The 23642-nt window shown below is 44.7% G+C and overlaps 1 protein-coding gene across 2 annotated transcripts in view; it reads right to left on the bottom strand.

Moving 5' to 3' along the window:
• The window catches only part of MYRIP (myosin VIIA and Rab interacting protein), a 223987-nt gene that overhangs the window by 71581 nt on the left and 128764 nt on the right, over positions 1-23642 (bottom strand). Inside the window, exons 4-8 of one of the 2 annotated variants that reach the window (XM_024117042.3) lie at positions 13613-13749; positions 8099-8179; positions 4913-5010; positions 4599-4679; positions 3411-3554 (exon numbers count right to left, since the gene is read on the bottom strand). In XM_024117042.3, coding sequence (XP_023972810.1) covers positions 3411-3554; positions 4599-4679; positions 4913-5010; positions 8099-8179; positions 13613-13749 — 541 coding nt within the window. The remainder of the gene's footprint in view (positions 1-3410; positions 3555-4598; positions 4680-4912; positions 5011-8098; positions 8180-13612; positions 13750-23642) is intronic. The other variant, XM_024117043.3, reaches the window with a different exon arrangement.

Here is a 23642-nt window from a genome sequence, read left to right as displayed (position 1 = left end):
CTTACTCACCCTAGGGTCCATGGAAGAAACAGGGCTGGTGATGTCAGGTCGGGCGGGCCTGAGTTACAGTGTCTGCATGTCTATGCTGGGGGGCTGGGCATGGAGGGTAGAGTCCATGGGTTCAGGAATGTTAGCATGCCAGCAAAGCCTTGCAAAGATGGACTGAGAAGTTCAAACAGGCCCCGCCTCTTAACTCTTCGGGCATGAGTGGGTAGTGTGTTGGGTGGAGGGTCCATGCCAGCTCCTCTTGCTATGTGGGATCTTGGGAGGATCTGTTCTAAGCTTCAGTTTCCTCACAGAAAGGAACCAGTGCCATGTCTAGCATACAGAATGCACTCAGTAAATATCAGTCAAAATAATAGCATTTATTAAGCTCTGCCACTGAGCCAGGGCAAGACCTCCATCCCCTCACTCAGTCCATTTGGGTGCACATGAGTGAGCTGCGGCAGCCTGGAATAAATTGCCCAAGCACAGGGTTGGTGCAGGGCGGAGGCAGGGCTTGACCTTGGGTCTGTCTGGCTCCGAGGTGATGCTCTTCAATGCCCTCTTGCTGCTTTGCCTGACACCCTTTCCTGAAAGCCTGGGGACAAGGCACTCCTGGCTAACATGCTCCAACCCAGCAGGACCTGCCATCCAAACCAGCTGGTTCTGAAGCTTTAGGCAAAGCTTGCAGTGTGATCTTCAGTTACCTTTGTTAAATCTTCCTCTGCAGCCGCTGGTCCCCTGTGTGGGCAGCAGCGTCCTGTTCTCCCTATATTTCTTGGAATGATATATTGTTGCCATGACTGCAATGATTATCATCATCGCCACCAGGGCAGGCTCCCTGGGGGCACCGATCATGGCTTCAAAAGAAGTCTTTGCTCTCAAGGAGCCCACATCATAAAACAGGGAGAGAATGTTTTTAATATCAGGGGTTTATGGGTAAAGGGATCGATAACAGTGTTCATATGAATAACAACTGAGACATAGCTTTGCTTTGTATTTTTAGGGTTGGGCATAGTCATTAAATTCAATCCAATAATTATAACAATAATGAAAAACACTTTAGGTCTGTACTATAGTCATTTAAAGGAGTGAGCAAATGTGAGGGAGGAAAATGACAAAAGCACAAAGGGAAAAGGCTGAGGAAAATAGGGAAGGATAGAGAAGAGACAGAGTCAGACAGAGATGCACTTTAGTCCCCAGGCATAGTGTATGCCCAGCCTCTGCTGTCATCATTATTATCAATAGGACCACCGTATTAATACAGAGACGACTTTTTATATACACGCGCCCAAAGAGATAGGCACTACATGAATGATAACCCCTGCACTGGTGCCTTTCAGGATATTGCATCTTAAGGCTTTGAAAGCTAGATTGCACTGACCCCCCTACTGGCAGAGAACCACACAATAAAGGAGGAAATTAAAAAGAGGACAATCACACTGAACTTTCTTTCAAGAGAATAGATGAGAAATCCTGTCAGCATGGGGATGGATTAAGTTTGGGTTTTGCAGTTAAGCCCAAGGAGGGAGGAGGCCTGCAGCGTTATGGGATTCTGCATAGTTACCCCTGGAGCCAGGGTATTCGTGTCCTTGGAGAACTGAGGATAAAGGAGGAAGCACTGCCAGGAGACCACTGGTTTAGGGCCATCCAGGGTCTGTAGGTCAGGGTGCCCTCCTGAAGATATCACGAAGAGGCCATCCTTAAGCCTGCAGCCTGCCGGCATCCCCTGCCAGCTTTGGGTCAATGCACTGATGCCCAGCTCCGCCCCAGACCCTGTGAGTCAGCGCCCCTGGAGTGGGGCTCAGGCAGATGAGGAAGATGAGCGTCTGGGGCGAGAACAGCTCGTGGAAAGGTGGGAGAGCCACCTTCCTCGAAGTCCCCAAGAACCGAGGCTTGGCCTGCTGGTTCACGTCCAGGCTCTGGCCAGCCTCCGGAAGCATTTCTGCTTTTATGCCCTCTGCTTCTTGCTCCATCTTTATCTAGCTCCCTAGACCAGAGCTGTGTAAGAAAACTTTTCAGGGAGGCTGGAGATGTTCTGTATCTGCACTGCCCAATAAAGTAGCCACCAGTCCCAGGGGCTGTTGAGGACTTGAAATGTGGCCAGTGTGACTGAAGAACTGGATTTTAAATTTAACTTTAATTAAATTGTCACTTGTGTCTGTGGTCACCATATTGGACAGTGCAGACCTAGAACCTCTGGGATGAAAGGGACCTTAGGGATCAAGTCCATCGATCTCACGTTTTAGAGGAGGAAGCTAGATCAAAAGCTTTGGAACAGGAAAAAGGTATTCAACTCCTGACCCCACTGATCACTAGCTGTGGGAGCTTAGGCAAGTTATGCTAAAACTATAGTTTCTGTACCTATAAAATGGGCCCAATAATACCTGTCCCCACCTTTTGGTGGAGAGTAAAAGAAATAACATGTGATGGGGTGCTTTTCACATGGCTTCCTTTCCAGTTTTTTTTTTTTTAATTGAAGTACAGTTGATTTACAGTATTGTATTAGTTTCAGTTGTACAGAAAAGTGAGTCACTTACATATATGTAGTTTTTCAGATTGTTTCCATTATAGGTTATTATAAGATATTGAATATAGTTCCCTGTGCTTCACTTAGTATGATAATCTCTAGGTCCATGCACATTGCTGCAGATGGCATTATTTCATTCTTTTTTATTCTGCCTTTCCAGTTTTAAATTGCACCTCTGTGTTGCCCTGTCCCTTGCCCTGTGCTATGACTGTGGGCACCTGCAGCTGATAGAACACCAGCCCTGCTGGCCACTCCTGCTCTTTCTTGCTGAATTTCCACACCGAGGACCCAGCCTCTATCCCATTCTCCATACATCCTTGCCGGGGCTGCTAAAGCACATACCAAAGGATTTTACGGGCTTGGTGACTCTACCGCAGACGTGGCAGGCCCAGACCCTTGGGGCACAGGAAGGACACTGTGCTTTGTGGTTGGGGATGACGAACAAAAAGGTCTACTCACACCCCGACTTCCTGCCCACGTCCAGATGTGACCTCAGAAGGCAGTGGCAATTCTCTCGCTGTCATTTCTCAGTTTCAGTAAAGCAAGTGCTCAAGTTGTAAGAACACACCCGGCCTTCAGAAAGCCATTTTTTCCATGGGACTCAGTACAACTCTTTTCAGGATTAATTTTTAAAAGCCTATTGACATCGTTATTTTTCCTAGATTGGTTTCTGTGTAAAAACCCACCTCCATGTGTGTAAGAGCACAGGCCTCCTGGCCCCCACTCAGCGCTCTCTGCATCTCTCCCTGCCCTTCAGGAACCTCAGGCTGTCTGGTGGGCACATGTGCCAACTATGGATGTTAAGCGTGGTGTCCCCATTTCTGTGGGGATAACGGCTCTGACCTGCACACATGCAGGGCACCTGTAGGGGGTGGGCAGGCATGGCGTGGGGACTCACCCAGAAGGCGGTGGAAGCGCGGTGGCCTCCCGGGGAGGCTGTGGTCCCCTCGTCAGCTGCCTTCGCACTGCAGCTCTGGGGCTGTGGCCACTCCGGCTCCTCTTCCACGCGCTGCTCACTTTTGCTCTTCTGTCTTCTTATGATCTGGGGAGGAGGTGGGTGACAAAGGGGACACATTATTGGAGAGGGCTCCAGTGCTATGTGGGGTAACTGGGACCATCTCTGGGAAATTTTTAGCCATGTAAGAGCTTAGTTTCAGGGTCTTCCCTGGCAATCCAGTGGTTAAGACTTTGCCTTCCGGTGCAAGGGGGTGCAGGTTCAATCCCTGGTTGGGGAGCTAAGATCCCACATGCCTCGTGGCCAAAAATCCGAAACATAAAACAGAAGCAACATTGTAACAAATTCAAAAAAGACTTAAAAAAAAAAATGGTCCACATCAAAAAAAAATCTTAAAAAAAAAGTTTCATTTCAACAGAATACCATCTGATTTCAGGTCTGTCTTATGATAAAACAGCACAACTGAAGCCTTGAACATTCTACATCACTTTACAGTTTACAAGTAGTCCTTTTACAATGCGGACAACTTCTATTTATTAAGTGCCTACTGTGTGCCAGTCTCTGTGCTTGGCACCATATATGCTTTACCTCATTTAAGTCTCAAAATAATTCTAAGAGCTACGTACTATAACTCTCCGCATTTTACAGATGATGAATGAGGCTCAGAGGTTATCAGTTAAGGACACACAGCTCATAAATAGTGGAAGTGGATCGCAAACCCAGAGTCTCTGGCCGTACATCCTGACTTTAGGAAGTGTCTGAAAGCCCTAAGGAGGGGGCCGATACCAAGCATCACGAGGGAAGGCTCCAGGTTGTTTGCACCGCTTGCTAGGTTGGGCATGGCCACTTGGATTTAATGAGCCCATTTGTACCAAGGTCTCTGGGCTGGGTTCCTGGCTCCTCACCCACCAGCTCAATCCCTAAAGGCAACCACGTTCACACCGCTTAGTTTTTGCCATGCAATTCAACCCCTCTGCATTAGCCCCCGAGTACAATGGAGGAAGTGAGAAGAACAGAAGAAATGGTGCCCAAGACAACAAAGGCGCCTATGGCGGCTCTTCTGCTCACCAAAGGCCCTGGTCCAGGCCAGGGTGGTAAATTGCAGCCATCTGGATGCCAGGGCCCACCTACCTTCTGCAGGATGGTTGTGGCCAGTTCCTCAGTCAGCTCCTCCCTGTGGTCCCGCAGGTAACTGGCCTCATTCTGCTTGTCCTGCAGAGGGAGGAAGAGAATGTCATGAGCTGTGGGTGTGTTTGGGAGACTTGGCAATCGCTTTCTCAGGAGTCCTGACCACAAATGCAGGGGGAGGATAGGCTCTAATCAAGGATGGCTATCATGACGATGGTTTCCCCACAAACTGCACTTTCTCTTGGCAGCCAGGACTCCACCCACACCTCCTCCCAGACAGACGTTGTGAACGGGGTGGTGGGGGTGGGGGCGCATACCAGGCTGTCCCCATAGGCTTCTGCTTTGGAGATAGCTTCTTCGATGGCCTCTTCGGCCACCCGTAGGGCGACAGCCAACGTGTCCATCATGCTATGTCCTAGACAGGAAACAGAACATAGACCGCTTTCTGAAAGGCAAGGACAAGCTCCAAAACATACAAAGTGGCTTAAAGACGACTGGACAAAAGGACTTAATATAAGGAAATAACAGTTCTTCATCCACTTTCTCAGATAAAGATTATGTTTTACTTTGTGCATGTAATGTATCATTATAAGGATAGGGAGGAAAATTGTGAAATCTTCTGAGGGCTGTGCTCATGGTTTAATGCAGACACAAAATCCATGGAAGAATTTTTTAGACTCTAAACCCATACTATCGATAACATTGGCCGATCTTGCCGAGCTCAACCACGTGCTGGGCTGCAGACTGAGTGTCTCATACATGATCACAGTGGATCCTTCCAACAACTCATTGAGAAGACACCGTTTTATAGATGAGAGAACTGAAGCACAGAGAGGTCAAATAACTCACCCAACGTTGCACAGTGAGACAGAGAGCTGAGATTTGAATTCAGGGCTCTCTGTCTCCAAATCCCGTGATTTTAACCACAAAAGTGAGATAAATACAAGCCAACATGATTTTTAAAAATAATGCTATCATATATTTAGTGAACATATTTTTTGCATATGGTGACAAACGGAAGTTTTCCCAAGTCAAAGGACTTCTGCAGGTGACAAAATTCTTTTTGAAGTCACATACTTGGAAGAGTTTTGCTTCCTGGAGGTACTAGATTTTTTGCTTCTTACTTGAAAGTGAGAATTTCTATCATTCCTCTCAGTTCATCCCAGAAGCCCGACTCACATCAGGCACAAGAACAGAGGTCTGCAGGGGCTGCTTGCCTATGTCTCCTTTTCCCCGATTTCAACCTCCTGTTTCCATTTATAATCTCCTAGTCATGCATTATTTAACACATGCATATGTCCTGAAAGCTGCCTCAGATTCTTTGTAGAATGAGACAAGGTGTAAATATATCAATTCATTAATTAATCAATCCCTTAATTAAAATACTTAATTCAAGCTTCTTAGGCTCCTAAAGACACACATGTGGACAGAAAGTGGCATTTAGCAAACATAACAAAATCTCCCAAACCAACCCAATTAAAATCAAAACCATCTAGCCAGGCAGCTGACGAGGACATCACAGGCTGGCTGTGACAGTCCTGACAGAGACACACGGGGGCAACCCAGCTCAGGGCTTGGCACCCCTCAGGTGGCTGAGTGGACACATAATTTCCCCAGTGTTTCTATAAGAAGAGTCTATAAAATTTAAGTTGTCACCACACTCAGTGCTCCCTGGAGACAGACACTGTATCTCCCATCTCTCTTCTTCAAGATACCAATCAACGTATTCTTCATAGAAGTGGCGCCCCACAAATTCTTGTTGATTCAAAGTGCACCAAGACCTCCCCAGCACTAGGGTCTCTGAGGGTCGCAGTGATGCCTCGACACTGCTGAGCGAGCTGAGCCCATGCTCCTGTGTGCTTTCTGAGCTGTTGGGTGATCAGGTGCATAGCTAACTGCTAAGAGGCGTGCTGGAGATCCTATGATGGGGATAGTCACCAGCTTCCACAGAGCCCTGGAGAGGAAGAGCCTAGAGCCATCAAAAAGGCTGGAGGCCACATCTGTGGTTTTGGCATGAGGTGGAGTGGAGTGCTAAGATGTTTGGGCTGAAAGTGAAGGCTTGAGAGGGTGTTTCAGAGATAAAAACTGGTGGGGTGTGGAGGGAGGATAAGAAGGCAGAGGCAGAGTGACCGAAGTTCAGAGGACCAGTCAGCTGGGGGGGACTGTTAGTTTTATGTGTCAACTTGGTGAAGCTATAGCACCCAGCTGTTTAACCAAACACTAACCCAGGTGTTGCTATGAAGGTGTTTCGTAGGTGTGGTCCACATTATGGTTACAATAGTTGACTTTTAAGTAAAGGAGATTACCCTTGAAAATGTGAGTAGGTCCCATCCAATCAGTTGAAAGGCCTTAAGAGCAAAAACAGAGGTTTCCCAGAGAAGAAATTCTGCCTCAAGACTTAAGCATCAACTCCTACTAGAGTTTCTAGTCAGCCGACCTATTCTATGGGCTTGCCAGGCCCTGCAGTTGTGTGAGCCGAGTCCTTGAAATGAACCTCTTTTTGTGTGTGTGTGTTATGTGTACATACCCTATTGGTTCTGTTACTCTGGAGAACCCTGGCTGATACAGATGGTTACTGAAATTAATATTAATACAGGAGAGTTGAGGGCAGGGAGGTGCTCAGGCCGTAGACCTTGGAACAGAAAGAAAAGGATGGGATTGCAAATAGAACCCATAGGAACTTGGGTGACTGGGTGGAAGCGGGGAGGGGGATTGAGGAAAAAGTAAGTCTTGCTGGTGGACTTAAGTGGCTGAGGAGCTTGACTGAGATATGCTGAAGTTAAGATCCCTGGAGGGGCTTCAGGTCTTGGTGACCAAGCATCAGAACAGAGTCTAGAACTCTGGGCTGAAGTAAGCACTAGGCATTCAGACGGAGGTGCACCAAAGCCATGTGACTCCTCCCAGGGAGAAGTCTCAGGTAGCAAGGATGATAGAGGATGAGACCTTCATGAGAAGGTGCCCAAGGAGAGAACAGAGAGAGTGCAGAAGCACTGTGGGGGGCCACAGGACCAGGGGGACTAGGAGGCACCTGTTTCCAACACCCAGTACTTTGGAGAAGGAGCCGGAGTGTTGGAGGAGGTTTTATTTGGAATTGGAAGAAGTTTGTTTTGCTTTTAACCTTTGCTCTAAGGGGATGACTGTACTGGTATAAAAAAGTAAAAGTTGATCAGTAAATGGTACATTCTTTATAAGAATATTTTAATATTAATTGCACAAGTGAGTATGTTGATTGTCATATTCCAACTCCAGAAAAACACATACTAGTTGATTGTAGGTATCTAGTGGTTGGTAGGGAATGTACTTCTCTAGGCTACACCTTAGATATATTCACCTATTTTGATGGTGGATTCACACAAATGGCAATAAAAGAAGACCCAGGGAGACTCTCACACACAATAACAGAGTTGCATCAGTGGTTCCAATGCCATGGGGGACCCTGACGGTCTGAAGGTGTTTGTAATGCTCTAACCTCCCATTAGGTGTAAACCCTTAAGCAAACTTACCTTCTGACTGCCTGTAAAATGTTGAGTCACTGCCTGAAATACTTCCTTCATTCTCCAGGTTTGCCTCAAAAAAGCTTCCTCCTAAGAGAGAGGGAGAGAGAGAAAGAGAGAGAGAGAGGAGGAGGCAGAGGAGATATAAGATTATCCAAGGTCTTCAGTGAGCCCGGTGCACTGTGTCACTGAGTTGGTAGACCACCATTACCCACTTTGATTGTTAGCCTTGCAAATAGGTTTAGGGAATCACTGGGTTCTACAGTAATGCTACAGATTTTGACCAGTCACATTTTTCTTTCTCATACTAATTCCTTGTGTAGCAACGCTTCCACCCCCAACTTTCTTCCAGAGCCTTCCTTGGAGGCAATATGGAATCAAACATGGAATAATAGATTGAAGTCAGAGATATGAGCTCATTTCCTGGACCTGCAAATGACTAGTTGTGTGACCTTGATCAAGTTACTTAACCTCTCGGACACTTGGCTTCCTTACTAGAAAAACTGTGATAATGATAGAACTCTGCTCATGATGGGTGATGAGACACTGCATGCCTGGTCTTTAGCTGCTGTCCATGGCATCAATCTAAACAGTGGCCTTTAGCCAGTGAGTAAACTGTCATTAGCAGTTAGTGGAAACAAACCCAGAGCAAGACAAGGTAAGCCATGGCATTTGATCTTTTAAGGCCCACTGCCTCTTCTCTGGTCTTCTCTCAGTTGAACACACACCCTATCTTGGTTCCAGGCTGGGAAGAGCAGTTGGCTAAACCTTTTTTAAGTTGGGGATTTACCATTTGTGTTCACATATTAATTCATCAAAAGAGATCTTTGAAGGTGTGGAGGTGTGGATGATGTCTCTTTCCTTTTTAAATTACTGTATTGTATCCCCAGTACCCAAGATAGCACTGAGACAGCAGGGGGCTCAAAAAAATTCTTGAATTGGATACTGGTGGAAAACACTGATAGAACCAAGAAAATGAATGTGTGTCTACAGCTCTTAGCTCAAAAGGGGGAAATGCTATTGATGTCAAGTCAAACTAAGCAGTAGACCTTCGATACATATAATTACAGCCCGTGCTTCCTTGTATGGGCCGCATGGGGCTCCGGTGTGGGAACTCCTAGGGTAACTGCTGTAGGCATCTACAGCGGGGTCAGCAGGCTGCTACCTTTATGAAACAGGTCATTAGTGTGCGGCCTGCCACGGGGACTCAGTCTGACCATATACCATTCTCTGTGTTTTTTGACCAGCCTTTCAAAAGACCCATAGTCACTTATTCCAGCTCTGTGACCATAATGAAGTGACTTTACCTTCTTGGGTCTCCATTTCCTCACTTACAATATAAGGCTTTAGGATAAGTCATCGCCTCAGTTCCCAGGCTATACATCTAAGTGCAAATATTTCACTTTGGCTTGGCTGCATCTGGCAGCCATTCATTCATCCAGCAAATATTTCATGGGCACCTAGTAGATGCCTGGCCCTGGGCTGAGCGTTAGGGTGTACTGGTGAGCAAGGCCAGAAATCCTCGCTGCCCTGACAACCTTGATAGTCTAGTGGGTGAGAATTCATTAACCAAAAATTTATATAAATAAATATAAAACTATAGGGATGTTGAGTGCTGTGACTGGGTGGTTCATAGAATAGGGCAAGTGTTCAGCAGGGAAGACTGACCTAGATGGTAAGTAACCAGCCAAAAGGGTGTGGGGGTGGGAGGGAGTCCAGGGCAGAGCAAACAGCTTGCACAGGCACAGGCAATGGGGACAGCAGGGTGCATCTGAAGAGCTAAAACAGAGGCCGGGTGGCTGGGCTGCGAGAGGAGAGGGAACCTGACCTGACCGCACAGGTCACGGTGGCCGCATCAGTGTTCTGATCTTTGTCCCACCATGAAGCCACTTGAAGACAGTAAAGTTTCCACAGGGGTGATCTGGTTAGGTGTGTGTTTCTAAACACACGTAAAGGTGCACGCCTGCTGCTGTGTGGAGGACAGCTTGGAAGAGGGAGAGGGTGGGTGTCTAGAGAGGAAGCTGAGAGTGTGGCCCACCCTCTGGAGTGTCCCTGTGATGGGAAAGAGCATGGCAGGGCAGAAGTGGCGGAATATCTGCAGTCCGGGAAGGGCTTAGGAAATGGGAGAGACTGGGCATGTTTACAAATCAATAGGAAGGAACCAGTTAAGAGAGAGGCTGAAAGGCAGGACAGAAGGGCAGCGTGAACTTGAGACCTTCGTGGAAGGTGACAGGGATCAGGTGCCGAGGTGTACACGGTCTGCCCTGCGAAGGAGGCGGTGAGGCTGTCTCCTGTGACAACGGGGATGGTGGTGGGGAGCGTGATGGGGGAGGAGAAGATCTGAAAACATCTTTGGGAGAACTGCGCTGACCAGGACAGGCTCTGTTTTTCCATGATTACAAATCTTCTAGTACAACAACTCTCCCTGTGTCCCTTTAAATTCATAGGTGGGAGCTTCTGTGTCATTTAGGATGATGGGATTTTTCCAAGGGCAGAAAGCAACTGAACTGTTTTGGAAAGCACTGACACAGCAGCCAGACATCAAGTCAGAGCTTCCATGAGCTGGAGGAACCTCCAATTTCAGGCGACTCAGTGTTTTTAAAAGACCATGTTGTTAGTCAGATCCCACATGAAAGATGTCATAGACCTTTCCAAGAATCGTGTCAAAAATAGATATATCACGTTAATAAATAAAAGCAAGATTTATTTTCCCCATTTTATTTATCCAATACTAAATAAAATGTATGTATTATTTACCAAATTGTCTAGGGATTAAGTATATTAATAAGGGCTACTTTCATCTTTTCATGTAGTGCTTCTTTTTAGAATAACTGTTAAAAATGTCACACTGAATCTATCAGATAAACCACATGAGAGTTGGACATTATATTTTTTTATAAATCTATTTACTTATTTCTCTGACTTCACTGCAACGTTGGCTCTGAGATGGCAGGGTCTTGCCCATCTTGTCACTCCCAGGTCTTAAACCAGGCATTCAATAAATGTTTACTGAAGGAATGAATAAGTCTTAGATTTATCTGACAAAACTAATGGGTCTCTAGTTCTGCCTAATCTGGTCACCTGATATGGGCTGCAGGAGGAGTACGTGAGCTTGGGACTGATGGCCGTGCAATGGGTACATGTGATGGGTAACCCATAAGATTCTGTGAACTCAATGAATTTTCAATGGACTGAGTGTTTTTTTATGGCAAACTACACTGGTCCATGCAGTGGAGATGTTTCGTAGATAAAAGGAGTTTTATACTGAGAGTCCTGGAGCAGAGCACAGGTCTTGCACCCTGTAGATTATGTTCTGACAATCAAAATTCTGAAACTAAGTACCCTCAGATGGAGAGGAAGATGGAACCATCTTATTCAGAACTCTGCCATACGAATTATAGTGAAGTTCTAGCTGAGGTTCTCAGTCTTGGCTGTGTCTTAAAGTAACCCAGAGAGCTTTAAAAAATATCTGTTCTGGGGCCACCTCCAGAAATTCGGAAGTAATTGACTGGGGGTGGAAGATGATTCTGGCACTTTTTCACAGTTCGTGAGGTGATTCTAACGTGTAGTCAGGCTTGAGGATGGCAGACGACAACCATACCAAGGTGCTGGGTTGTAGGTAGAAGCTAATGCTGATGTCTCCACGGTCATCTAACATAATCAGGACACTACTTACGCACGGGAGATTTCTCCATACTTGAGGTGTAACTCAATTTTCTAGGTGGTATGTAGAATCGCTCTCACTGTTTTATGATCACGACTTTACAGATTTGAGTACCATCTCATAAATTGTCTCCTGCCTGCTTGTCTTCATGTTGCTCAAAAGGAAATCTTAGTTTAAAATGAGATACAAATCATGTTAAAGCAACTGACTCTAGTACTTCTATGAAGTGTCTTGGTACCCACAAAGTGCTTTTAAGACTGAATTGTGTAATATTGAGGACCTAAGAGGTGCCAGCCACTGGGCCACACTTTGGGAACACAGAGATGAAGAAGCTATTGCTTCTGCCTGGTCCAGCAGGAGAGGAGCTTTGTAAACCATCACCTGGATGCAATGTGATAAGTGCTGTGATTGAGGCCCAGATGAGAGACATGGTGAATCACAGAGGGCCTGGGACCTAAATCTGCTTCAGTAGTGTCAGCGTTATTCCCAGCAAATGATTCGCCTTTGAATGACACTTGAACATTTCAAAGCCTTTTGCCAGCCCACTTGTAATTCATGTTCCCTTGCTCCACCTGTGGGACCCGAGGGAGAAACAGAAAGAGACCAGAGTTGTGCTGTTTATAGGATTCTCCAGATGAGTTTGCTTCTCCCCCTCACTTTGCATGAAGCAGTAGAGAACACCTGTGAGATATGAATGTGGTGACATGTAAAGCGGTACCTGAAGCAGACACAAGGATGAATAAGAAAGAAAGTATGGGATGCAAATGATGAGACAATTCTATTCTGGAACTTTCTTGAGGTATCTGCTTGGGTTGAAAACCTACTGTTAACATGATTACTTTTAAGCTTTATTTCTTTTTTGTCTTTGTTCCTAGAGAAACATTTTTAGAAAAATCAGCAAAGAGAAGATAAAAATAATATGTGGAGACCTTCAGCCCTTCTCTCTTAGCTACAGGCTTCCTGAGTGGTTCGAAAGACAGAGATTCTAACGACTAACACAAAAGGCCCTAATGAGTCTCCGTGTTTAATACTTCCATCCTATTTCCCCCTTGTCTCAGTGGCTGGCATATTTTTAGATTAGACACAACCAAAGACTTTATTGAGAATACAACAATGTAAAATAATGACGGTGAAAAAGCTCCAAATGAGATTTTTTTTCTTTCTCTTTCTCATGGATAAAAAGCATTTACCTGTGTCAGCAAAGTGATGAAAAAAATCTTCCTCTACACAGAAAAAAATAGCCTTTTCTGGGAGGACATGCTGTTCATATTCTGACAACCATTTCTTTCCACTGGCTGGTCCAATAGGCATAAAGAATATAATTTCTCATTCTAATTACATTGGTTGTCTTAACAGCATAGGTAGAATTCATCCTTTAAACTTCCTGGGAGGAAGCTGAGACTTTTCTAACTCTCGCATTACATTAAACTCTGGGCCTGGTTATGTATAGAATTTTGGAGTAGGAAGGAAGAGGACTGGGGGGCATATTCTCTGAGTGCAGACCTAGTCTACACAACCAAACAAAGATGAATTTCCAATGTTTTAATCATTAGGGAAAGATGGTCAAGAATCTTTAATTTCTAGGGATTTGGAATTAAAATGTCCACAATATGCAGAAACACTTTGGTCCTCCCAGCTGCTAACATATCCAGCCCAGTGGAGATGCTGGAATCAAAGGACTTAAAACTTAGAATCTTTGGTATATGTCCTTCTATTTCTGCTCCTTACTAGAACCAGATTATTTAAGCCACTTTCTCTGTCCCAGGTGAGTGTGCCGCAGTGTACAGGGCCTCCAAGCCAGGCCTTCTTCTATCCCGCCCACCCCCAAAAGACTCCCAGATGGCAGGCAGTCAGCGTACCTAGGATGTCGAAGCACCCTCCGCTCTCCAGCCGGTGTTTCCTGTACAGGTTCTTCAAGACCTTGGCGCTGCCAAAGCGTTTGAAGCGGCTTTTCACATTATTGTAGAACCATTCCAGAGACTGGGTCCTCAGAACCCTGAGGACAACACAGAATTAGAAAACAGAAAATTAGCATTAAAGGACAGAATTATGAAATGGTGGATTGCAAAAGTTGCCACAATACTTCGCAGCTCCTTCCATCAAGAGGTGGTCTCTACTCCTTGGATCTGGGCTGGCCTTATGACTTGTTCTGATCACAGAGACTGGTGGAAGTGATGCTGTGTGAGTCCAGAGCCTGGCAGCTTCCTCTCTTGCTGTTCGTGGAAACCCTGCAACCCATCGCCATGTGAACAAGCCCAAGATAGCCTTTGGGATGACAAGAGACACTTGGCCCAGTCCCCCCTCTTGCCCCAGCCAATAGCCAGCCAACCCCTAGACAGGTGAGTGAGGCCACCGACTGCCGGTTGACTGAAGACGCATGAGTGACCCTAGGTAAGACCAGCAGAAGAACCAGGCACCTGAGTCCATCCAAAGAGCAAGCTGATAAATGCTCGCCATGTGAAGCTACCAGCTGACATGTCTGTTTAATAGCAGGCTTTATATTTGACACTCTTACTACATTAACACCATTTCTAACTCAGCTTGCGAGGATAAAAAGCACAGGTGAGACCTTGGGCTCTATGGCAGAACTCTGCAACCTCTTTCTCCTTCAGCCTGAAGCACTGTGGGAAGGTGGTTTCCTGGTCAGTGCTATAATGCTCGGTACAAATCACTGACACAATGCTTCTCTTTTCTGCCTGACCAGAACACGTTTCTAAACCCCTCCCATTTTAAGAATAGCTTTGATTGTTATTTTTCTTATTTTTCTTATTATTTTAAAAGTTCAGAGAAGCAAAATGAATATAAATTCTTCTAAGTCAATGGAGGAACAAGCACACATTTAGCTGCTCTTCCTCCCCAGATGCCAGTGAAATGTGAGAAGATATCCAAAGGGAAAGAAATCTATAGAGCTGAGATGCGAATCAGAGATTTTCTAGATATCTGGAAAATTCTAAATAAGTGACAGCATAAAGGTAACAGAACATTGTCCTACAAAGCAGGCAGAAGGGCTGGGACTCACAGACTGAGAGGTCCACTTTAAAGTTGATTGATGGGGACTTCGCCGGTGGTCCAGTGGTAAAGAATCCGCTTTCCAGTGCAGGAGACACCAGTTCCATCCCTGGTCGGGGAACTAAGATCCCACATGCCCTGGGGCAACTAAATCCGTGCACCACAACTACTGAGCTCACGCACTTCAACGAGAGAGCCTGTGCGCTGCAAACTACAGAGCCCATGGGTCCTGGAGCCCGCACACCACAACTAGGCAGAAGCCTGCACGCTGCAACGAAGAGCCGACACAGCCAAAAAAAAAGAAAAAAAAGAAAAAACAAAAATAAATAAATAAAGTTGATTGATGAATACTCAGCCATAAAAAATGAAATGTTGCCATTTGCAGCAATACGGATGAACTATATTCATTATGCTAAGTGAAATAAGTCAGAGAGAGAAAGACAAATACTGTATGATATTACTTATAAGTGGAATCTAAAAAATACAACAAACTAGTGAATAAAATGAAAAAGAAGCAGACACATAGAAGAAGACTGTCCTTGGAAACCATAACCTCCAGGCTTATGATTTATTTGAGAGCTTTAAAATCACAAAAGGACTGTGACTCTAGAAGAGAAATATTCTGCACGCTGCCTCTCCTGCACACCACCCTGCTCTCTGAGCAGCTGACCTCCGCGAAGGTGCTGCTGCAGGGCTCCGCGTTGCAGGTGGACAGGTCCACAAGGGTAGGGGTGGACGATAGTGGTTATTGTGCCCCTCATTCTTCTTTGCCTTTTGGGACACTGCCCCTCCTTCCCAACTGAGTCTATGTTTTTCTGGAAAGGCTGGCCCCTCCTCCTGGCAGCCTTGGGGGTAGTCACATGACTCAGACCTGCCAATCAAGGTCTGAGGTGGGACTTTTACTGCTGTTGGAAAGAGATGCTCCCTTTCTGCTGGGCTGGCTTGGTGGCAGAATGAAAGCCTGGGCTGCTGGGGCCACCTTTGCCATTACTTGGGGGGTTATTTGTGGTCTTCTGAACAAAAGCAGGTCTGACACTGGGAAGGAAAAGGATCCTGTTGATCTACTTTGAACACCTGGATCTACCCAAGCCTGAGGTCAACCCTTGGACTCTTCCATTACGTGAGCCAATAAAATTCTCTCTTTTGTTTAAGGCTTCTTGAGTTGGGTTTCTATTACTTGCAATCAAGAATCCTAATGCTTCAAGTACATCATAGGATGAGCTCTCCGTTACGTCCCTGGTTATATCAAAACTTCTGTGACATTTAGAAACACTTTGATGACCTCAAAAATAGAATGCCTTGACTTGCTCAAGTCAGAGAGAGGAATCAGGGCACTGCCTGGGCTGCTGGAAGGTGGGAGGACAGCACTGAATCCTTGGAGAATGACCTGCAAAACTACAGCCTGATTTGGAGACTAGAAAGCTTTCCCGTAAGAAGTGATGTATTTTGGATTATGTTTTGACTTAGAGTTAATGTGGAGAGCTTTTCTGGAAGCCCCAGGGAAGACTCAGTCATGATTACCTTCATTTGATATTACTGCTTTTATTTCACTTATTTTAAACTTCATGGCTCAGAAGAAACTCACAGGAAACATGCAGTTCTTGGGGCAGAGGTGTGGGGAGAGGGCCGTGAGGACGCCAGCACCCAGGATGTACTGGCTAAGCGCTGCAGGGTCCTTGGCCCACCGTCACATCTCCAGCTTTCCCCTGAACAGACGCAACTGCAGGCAAGGGTTGATGAGAAGGAAGGAGCCCTGTGTCAGCATCTTGCTGGAACAGAAGACAGAGTGGAATATGCGTCTGTGCATGCATTCCTTCATCGGTTCATTCATTCATTCTTTCATTCCTCATTATTTATTGAGTGCCCTACGTGGCAGGCACGGTGCTAGGGATATGGGGAGTGACAAAACAGATGAAGCTCGTACCCAACAGTGCTGTCGGACTAATCTTCTCAACGAGCGCCAGATGCGTCATGAGATGGAACCAAAAGTCAAGCTAAAGGCATCCCCAGAATGGCTGGACAGTCTGTGTCCCACAGGCATTGGGTTCTGGATCATTCCCACAGACGTGTGAAAAACAGAGCCCACCCTGATTTATGGCTCAGGCATTTTTTTTCTAGACTTTAAAAAAAATTGAAGTATAGTTGATTTACAACATGGTGTTAGTTTCAGGTGTACAGCAAAGAGATTCAGATATATATACACACACACACACACACACACACACACACACATATTCTTTTTCAGATTCTTTTCCATTATGGTTTATTACAAGATATTGAAAATAGTCCCCTGTGCGGCACAATAGGTCCTTGTTTTTTATCTGTTTTACATATAGCAGTGTGTTTCTGTTAATCCCAAATTCCTAATATATCCCTCCCACTCCTTTCCCTTTTGGTAACTATAAGTTTGTTTTCTACATCTGTGAGTCTGTTTCTCTTTTGTAAATAAGTTCATTTGTATCATATTTTAGATTCCACCTATAAGTGATATATGATATTTGTCTTTGTCTGACTTACTTCACTTAGTATGATCATTTCTAGGTCTATCCATATTGCTGCAAATGGCATTATTCTGTTCCTTTTTATGGCAAATATTCCATTGTATATATGGCCCACATCTTTTTCTTTATCCATTCCTCTGTTGATGGACATTTAGGTTGCTTCCATGTCTTGGCTATTGTGCTGCTATGAACACTGGGGTACCTGTATCTTTTTGAATTAGAGCTTTCGTCTTTTCCAGATATATCAGGCATCTTCTTTAATGATGCCCAAACTGCTGCTTCTCAGCCTCAGAAAACACATAGGAGGGGCGCCTTAGGAAGGACGGGGAGCCGAAGTTCTGGTGATGAGACTTGTGGCAAAAAGCTTTCCAACTTGGAACTGTCCAGAGGGACCCTTCTTGATTTCCCTCACTTATTTTTGTAAATGATCCCAAGTTATCCCTAAAAATGCTCACACAAAGGTTCTTAGTTCTGTGCAGTTCAGTTTCACAGTCTTAAGCATGATCATTTCTTTCAACACTAGGGCTTTAAAAAAATCAACAGAAACCATTCAAAATTCACCAATCACAACATAGTTAGAATTGATTACTTTTAGTCCTTGGAACTACTGTTGGTTCCTCTGTAAAATGATGGTCACGCAACTGACAAGGATAGGGAATATAGGAAGAGGACCGGGTTTGGGGGAAAGGTGGAAGTTGAGTTAGGACACTTAAATTTGGGGTGCCCACCACATCCCCAGGTGGCAATACCTGGTGGGCATTGGATATACTAGTCTGGGACTTGGATAGAAATCTGGACTAGAAATATGGATTTGGTAGTCTTTGGTCCACAGGTAGTATGAAGCCAATAATTGGTGTAATGGAGGTATAAATCATCATTATCTCTATTTTACAAGGAAAATAGAAACAATTAATTTGCTGGTGTCACTGACTGAACTAAGAGCAAGTCAGGGAACAGACTGTAGACCTCATCCTTGGGTCAGTGCCTTGACGTCTGATTGGGTTATTTTCCTTCCAGAACCCCTAGTTAGTGTTCTTATTGCAAATTATGGCTTTTATTTCAAAGTTTAAGCAAATAGAAAGCACCATGGATCAAGGAATCAGCAGACAATGTAAAATCATTGTATCATTTCCCTAAAACAACCTGCTTATCACATTGTGAATACTAATCACTTCAAGGCACTTGTTTGTATGAGAAGTTTGCTAATTATTTTTATGACATGAATAAACTTGTAAATATGGTACATTCTCATCAGAAGACAGACTGGAATCATATAACTCATCACAAGAGCAGCACTGAAATTATAACCCCATGAAAGCTTTGCTCAGGAATGCCAGACTGATTTTTGGCTCATTAGACAAAACAACACGATTGTGAGAACGAAGGAACTGTCTACATAAGAACTGCTCATATCCTGGCTGCTGGTGATGAAGCAAGGCCGCCTTGGCCCTCAGCCCTGGCACGGCAGGCGCTGTGCAAACTGAGCTCACTATGGGGGAGAGTCTAGGAGAGTCTGTGAATCCCGCTACTTCCTGTATGGTCCTCGGAGCAGCACTGGGGCACCTTCCAGAGCCTTGATGGAAATGGCAATCCCAGACCTCTATTCTCACCCTGAGACCGGCTGAATCAAACTGAACTTTAGCAAGGTTCCCAAGTGGTTACTATGTATGTCAAAGCTTGATAAGCACTGGCCTAGCAAAATTAGCTGGGTGTTTTCTGAGCCCACATGTGGTTTTTATTTTGTTTTTAATTTTGACCACAATCCACTTAGGTAGGACAAGAGAGAGAGAACAGCTGACTTGCCTCCCTCCCTGCTTTTCAAGGAAAAAGAACTGAACTGGGTAATAAAAAGTTTGGAAGAGGAATAGAATAATTAAAATGGTACTCCCAAAATCAGGTGCCTTCATTACAAAAAAATAAAGTGCCAAAAATACTGTTGAGCCAAGTTCAAATCATTATATATGGCAAGGTTCCCCAAACAATCTACAACAAATTAAATTGATAATGATGAACTAACCTTACTTTGTTGGTAAAAATTAAGAAGCACAACAATTAAAATTCATGACCAACTCAAGATGACCTTGATGATGTACGGATAATGAAGCATCCCTCCTGAAAACTATAAGCACATCCATGATCTGGGAGCTCTGCTTCACAGACTACAGAATGAGAAGATTCAGCACCAACAACACACTGAATGGTAATAAAAGAGAAAAAGCTCCAGGTCTTTCAAACAGAGGGATTTTAATATAGGCAATTGGTTATATAGATGATGAAACCACTGAGACTCCAAAGAGAAGATGATTGAGGCATCCCAGAGGCTAGCAATGGGGGAGCTGCCACCACCCCAGGGCCAGAGGGACAAGGGAGGAGGTGGCATTACCAGTAGGAGCATCCTGGAGCCAGGAGCTGGGGCCACAGAGGAGATGCAGCTGCTGCAGAGATACTGCTTGAGGCAGAGAGACTGATACCCTGTTTTCTCTTTTCCTCCTGCCCTCCCAGTTCCCTCCAGGGCCTCCCATTGGCCAAGCTCAGAAGGGAGCCTGGGCAATGCAGCGTTTGGGGCTCAGCACCCCCAGGAACAGAGCAGAGAAAGGAAGGGCCAGGATGTGGCATCTGGCAGCACATAGCAAATGACTGTTCTAACATTGGCTTATAAAAACCAGATTCTGGCAACCCTTAATAACTTACTTAATAGATTACTAAGAAGTAGCCTTAGTTTTAAGCAGAAACCTAAGTCTGCAGAATTGTGCCCCATTTGCCTACAAGAAGAGAAGAAAGGAACTGTGTTTGGGAATTGGTTTGCAGCCTATGAGGCGTCTCCTTGCCTCCAGAACATGCTTTAGGAACTGCTGGCATGGGGCAGATGATGGGATGGGTATCAGACTGAATTTTAGCACTTACCACCTATGTGAACAAGTGCATGTTTACTAACCTCTCTGGGTGCCGTTTTCCTTATTTGCAAAATAGAGATACTAATATTGATCTGGCAGAGTCTTAACAAAGCATCATTGACCTAATATTCTTATACATCTACCATAGAACTTGAACACAGTAAGCACGAAGAGAATGGTAGTTATTTAATCTCAGAAGAAACTAAATATTCATTAAATTTAAGTCCTATTATAAGGAAATCTTTTTCTCTAAAGAAGTAAAAATCAAAGAGCCCCCCTCCCCCTATACAGACCACAATATAGGATCAGTAGGGAGAACTTGGTTTATCCATTAGGACCAATAACTGACATCAGTATGGGCCTCAGCTGCTTGTTACATGTCTTCTGAGAGAGCAGTTGTCCAAGGACAGGCTTCCCTGACTGACAGTGTGCACTGTTTCTCCTGGCAGCAGAGGCCTGCGGAGCCCAGAACTTTCTAGCTGAGTCTCTCGCCCTGCTGATGGCAGCTCTCCCAAGTGAGTGCTCACATTGAGGAAAGGCCCAGCGACAGCCTTGCTACCAGAATCACTCAGTCCTACTCTGCTGAGTGAGACTCAACTCTTAGAATTATGATTTCTGGGCTTCCCTGGTGGCGCAGTGGTTGAGAATCCGCCTGCCGATGCAGGGGACACGGGTTCGTGCCCCGGTCCAGGAAGATCCCATATGCCGCGGAGCGGCTGGGCCCGTGAGCCATGGCCACTGAGCCTGCGCGTCCGGAGCCTGTGCTCCACAACGGGAGAAGCCACAACAGTGAGAGGCCCGCATACCGCAAAAAAAAAAAAAAAAGCATTATGATTTCTAAGTAACTCCTTGGATACAGTGTCCCTAAAATAAACTCAACTTTACTAAGAAAACAAAAAAACCCATCAAACAAACAAACTTTCTTTCTCCCCCAAATCTGATCCTAGGCAATTTATTTAACCTATCAGAGGTGGTTTTTTTTTTTCCTCCCAGATGCAAAAGGAGATAATAAATATTTCATCAGATTTATCTAAAAGGTTAAATGCTATAACACGTGCGAGGCACTCAGCACAGTGTCCTGCCCAGTGTAAATCTTCAGAATATGCTATTCCTTATTATCATCAACATTATTATTTTATCCTAAGCCCTCTGCATTCTTTTTTGGCAGGATGTGGGTGTAATCAACAGATAAAGAGTAAAAATAGACTTGTCAGGAAACACATTCAATTCTTACATTTCATCTTAACCAAAAGGTTAGACTTTAGGGTTAAGGTGGTTCTTAATCTTTAGTATTTCATTTTTAAACTTAAAACCTAACTTGCTGGGCCAGCCTCAGAGCTTCTGATTTGTTTGGTCTGGGTGGGGCCCGAGTATGGGCATTTCTGACAGATGTGCAGGTGATGTGATGCCACTGGTCCAAGGACACACTTTGAGAATCACTGAGTTTGAGGATAGATTTGACATGCTGTAGAATGTAATATCTTCCTGTGTTCTGTAGCCAAGAACACAGGAAGATATTACTGATTCAGAGCTGTGGGGAAAACAACAGAATGACAGGCAGGTGTTTGGAAAATAGGACTCATTCAGCCCTGACAGCATGAAGGCCCTTGAGCACGGAGTCAGAGCAATCAGTCTCGAAAAGTCAAAAGAGACTGAAAGACTAGATGGAAAAGAACAGCCCTCACACTGGGACCCCTGAGTCTGTCACTGGGAATTTGTAGACAGACATGGCCAGGAGGCTGGAAGTGTCATGTTCAGTTGATACGTGACAATTGCCATTAATGTGAAGTATCCTGCTAAGGGTGGGAAGCTGGAGTTGACAAATAGCAGCAAGGAAAGCCTAGGAGAGAAGTGAGGAAGTGTGTCTGTATGAGACACCCCGCAGCTGCTCCTGGGCCCTTTGCACAACTTCTACAGTTTGCACAGTGGCTAAAGGGAGATGGATGAGGAAACAGGCTGAAGGAGAGAACAAGGGAGTAGATAATAATATTTGAAAATATTTTTTTTCAGTTTTAATATTTTTTATTGGAGTATAGTTGATTTACAAGTTTGTGTTAGTTTCTGCTGTACAGCAAAGTGATTCAGTTATACATATATATATATATTCTTTTTTAAAATATTCTTTTCCATTATGGTTTATCATAGGATATTGAATATACTTCTTTGTGCTGTACAGTAGGACCTTGTTGTTTATCCATTCTATATATAATAGCTTACATCTGCTAACCCCAGACTCCCACTCCATCCTTCCCCCAACCCCCTTCCCCTTGGCAACCACCAGCCTGTTCTCTATGTCTTGTTTTGTAGATAGGTTCATTTGTGTCATATTTTAGATTCCACTATAAATGATATCATATGGTATTTGTCTTTCTCTTTCTGACTTACTTAGTATGATAAGCCCTAGTTGCATCCATGTTGCTGCAAATGTCATTATTTCGTTCTTTTATATGGCTGAGTAATATTCCATTGTATATATGTACCACATCTTCTTTATCCATTCATCCGTCGATGGACATTTAGCTTGTTTCCATGTCTTGGCTATTGTGAATAGTGCTGCTATGAACACAATGGGTGCATGTATCTTTTTGAATTATAGTGTTGTCTGGATATATGCCCAGGAGTGGGATTGCTGGATCATATGGTAATTCTATTTTTAGTTTTCTGAGGAACTTCCATACTGTTTTCCTCAGTGGCTGCACCAACTTACATTCTCACCAACTGTGTAAGAGGGCTCCCTTTTCTCCACACCCTCTCCAGCATTTGTAATTTGTAGACTTTAAAAAAAATTATTTATTTATTTATTTATTTATTTTTGGCTGAGTTGAGTCTTTGTTGCCGTGTGCAGGCCCTCTCTAGTTGCGGCGAGTGGGGGCCACTCCTCGCCGAGGTGCGCAGGCCTCTCACTGTGGCGGCCCCTCCTGTTGCGGAGCATGGGCTCTAGGTGTGTGGGCTTCAGTAGTTGTGGCTCGTGGGCTCAGGAGTTGTGGCTCACCGGCTCTAGAGCGCAGGCTCAGCAGCTGTGGCGCCTGGGCCTAGTTGCTCCGCAGCATGTGGGATCTTCCCAGACCAGGGCTCCAACCCATGTCCCCCGCACTGGCAGGCGGATTCTCAACCACTGAGCCACCAGGGAAGCCCAGTGTTATTTGTAGACTTTTTAATAATGGCCATTCTGACCAGTGTGAGGTGGTATCTTGAAAATATTATTGATGAGTGTGCTTCCATTAAGGCCAGGAAAGTAAAATTATAAGAAGTTGTGCTTTTGATTTAAATAAAATATTTAAACTTAAAATAACATTGTGAGTTTAACATACATGCTTTTCAGTTTTTCACTATTTTTTCAGATATTTTAATATGCTAGAAAAATTATCATTAAAAATACATAAGAATATTATGTAGGGGGATAAATATTTCCTTTTGTCTCAGTCTCCAATCAGAGGCTTTTACTAGATCCCGTCTTTAGTTAATATTTGTAAATTTTGATAGAA

Source organism: Physeter macrocephalus, chromosome 18, assembly GCF_002837175.3.
Source record: "Physeter macrocephalus isolate SW-GA chromosome 18, ASM283717v5, whole genome shotgun sequence".
NCBI classification, from domain to species: domain Eukaryota; kingdom Metazoa; phylum Chordata; class Mammalia; order Artiodactyla; family Physeteridae; genus Physeter; species Physeter macrocephalus.
This window is presented reverse-complemented; position numbering and strand designations above follow the sequence as displayed.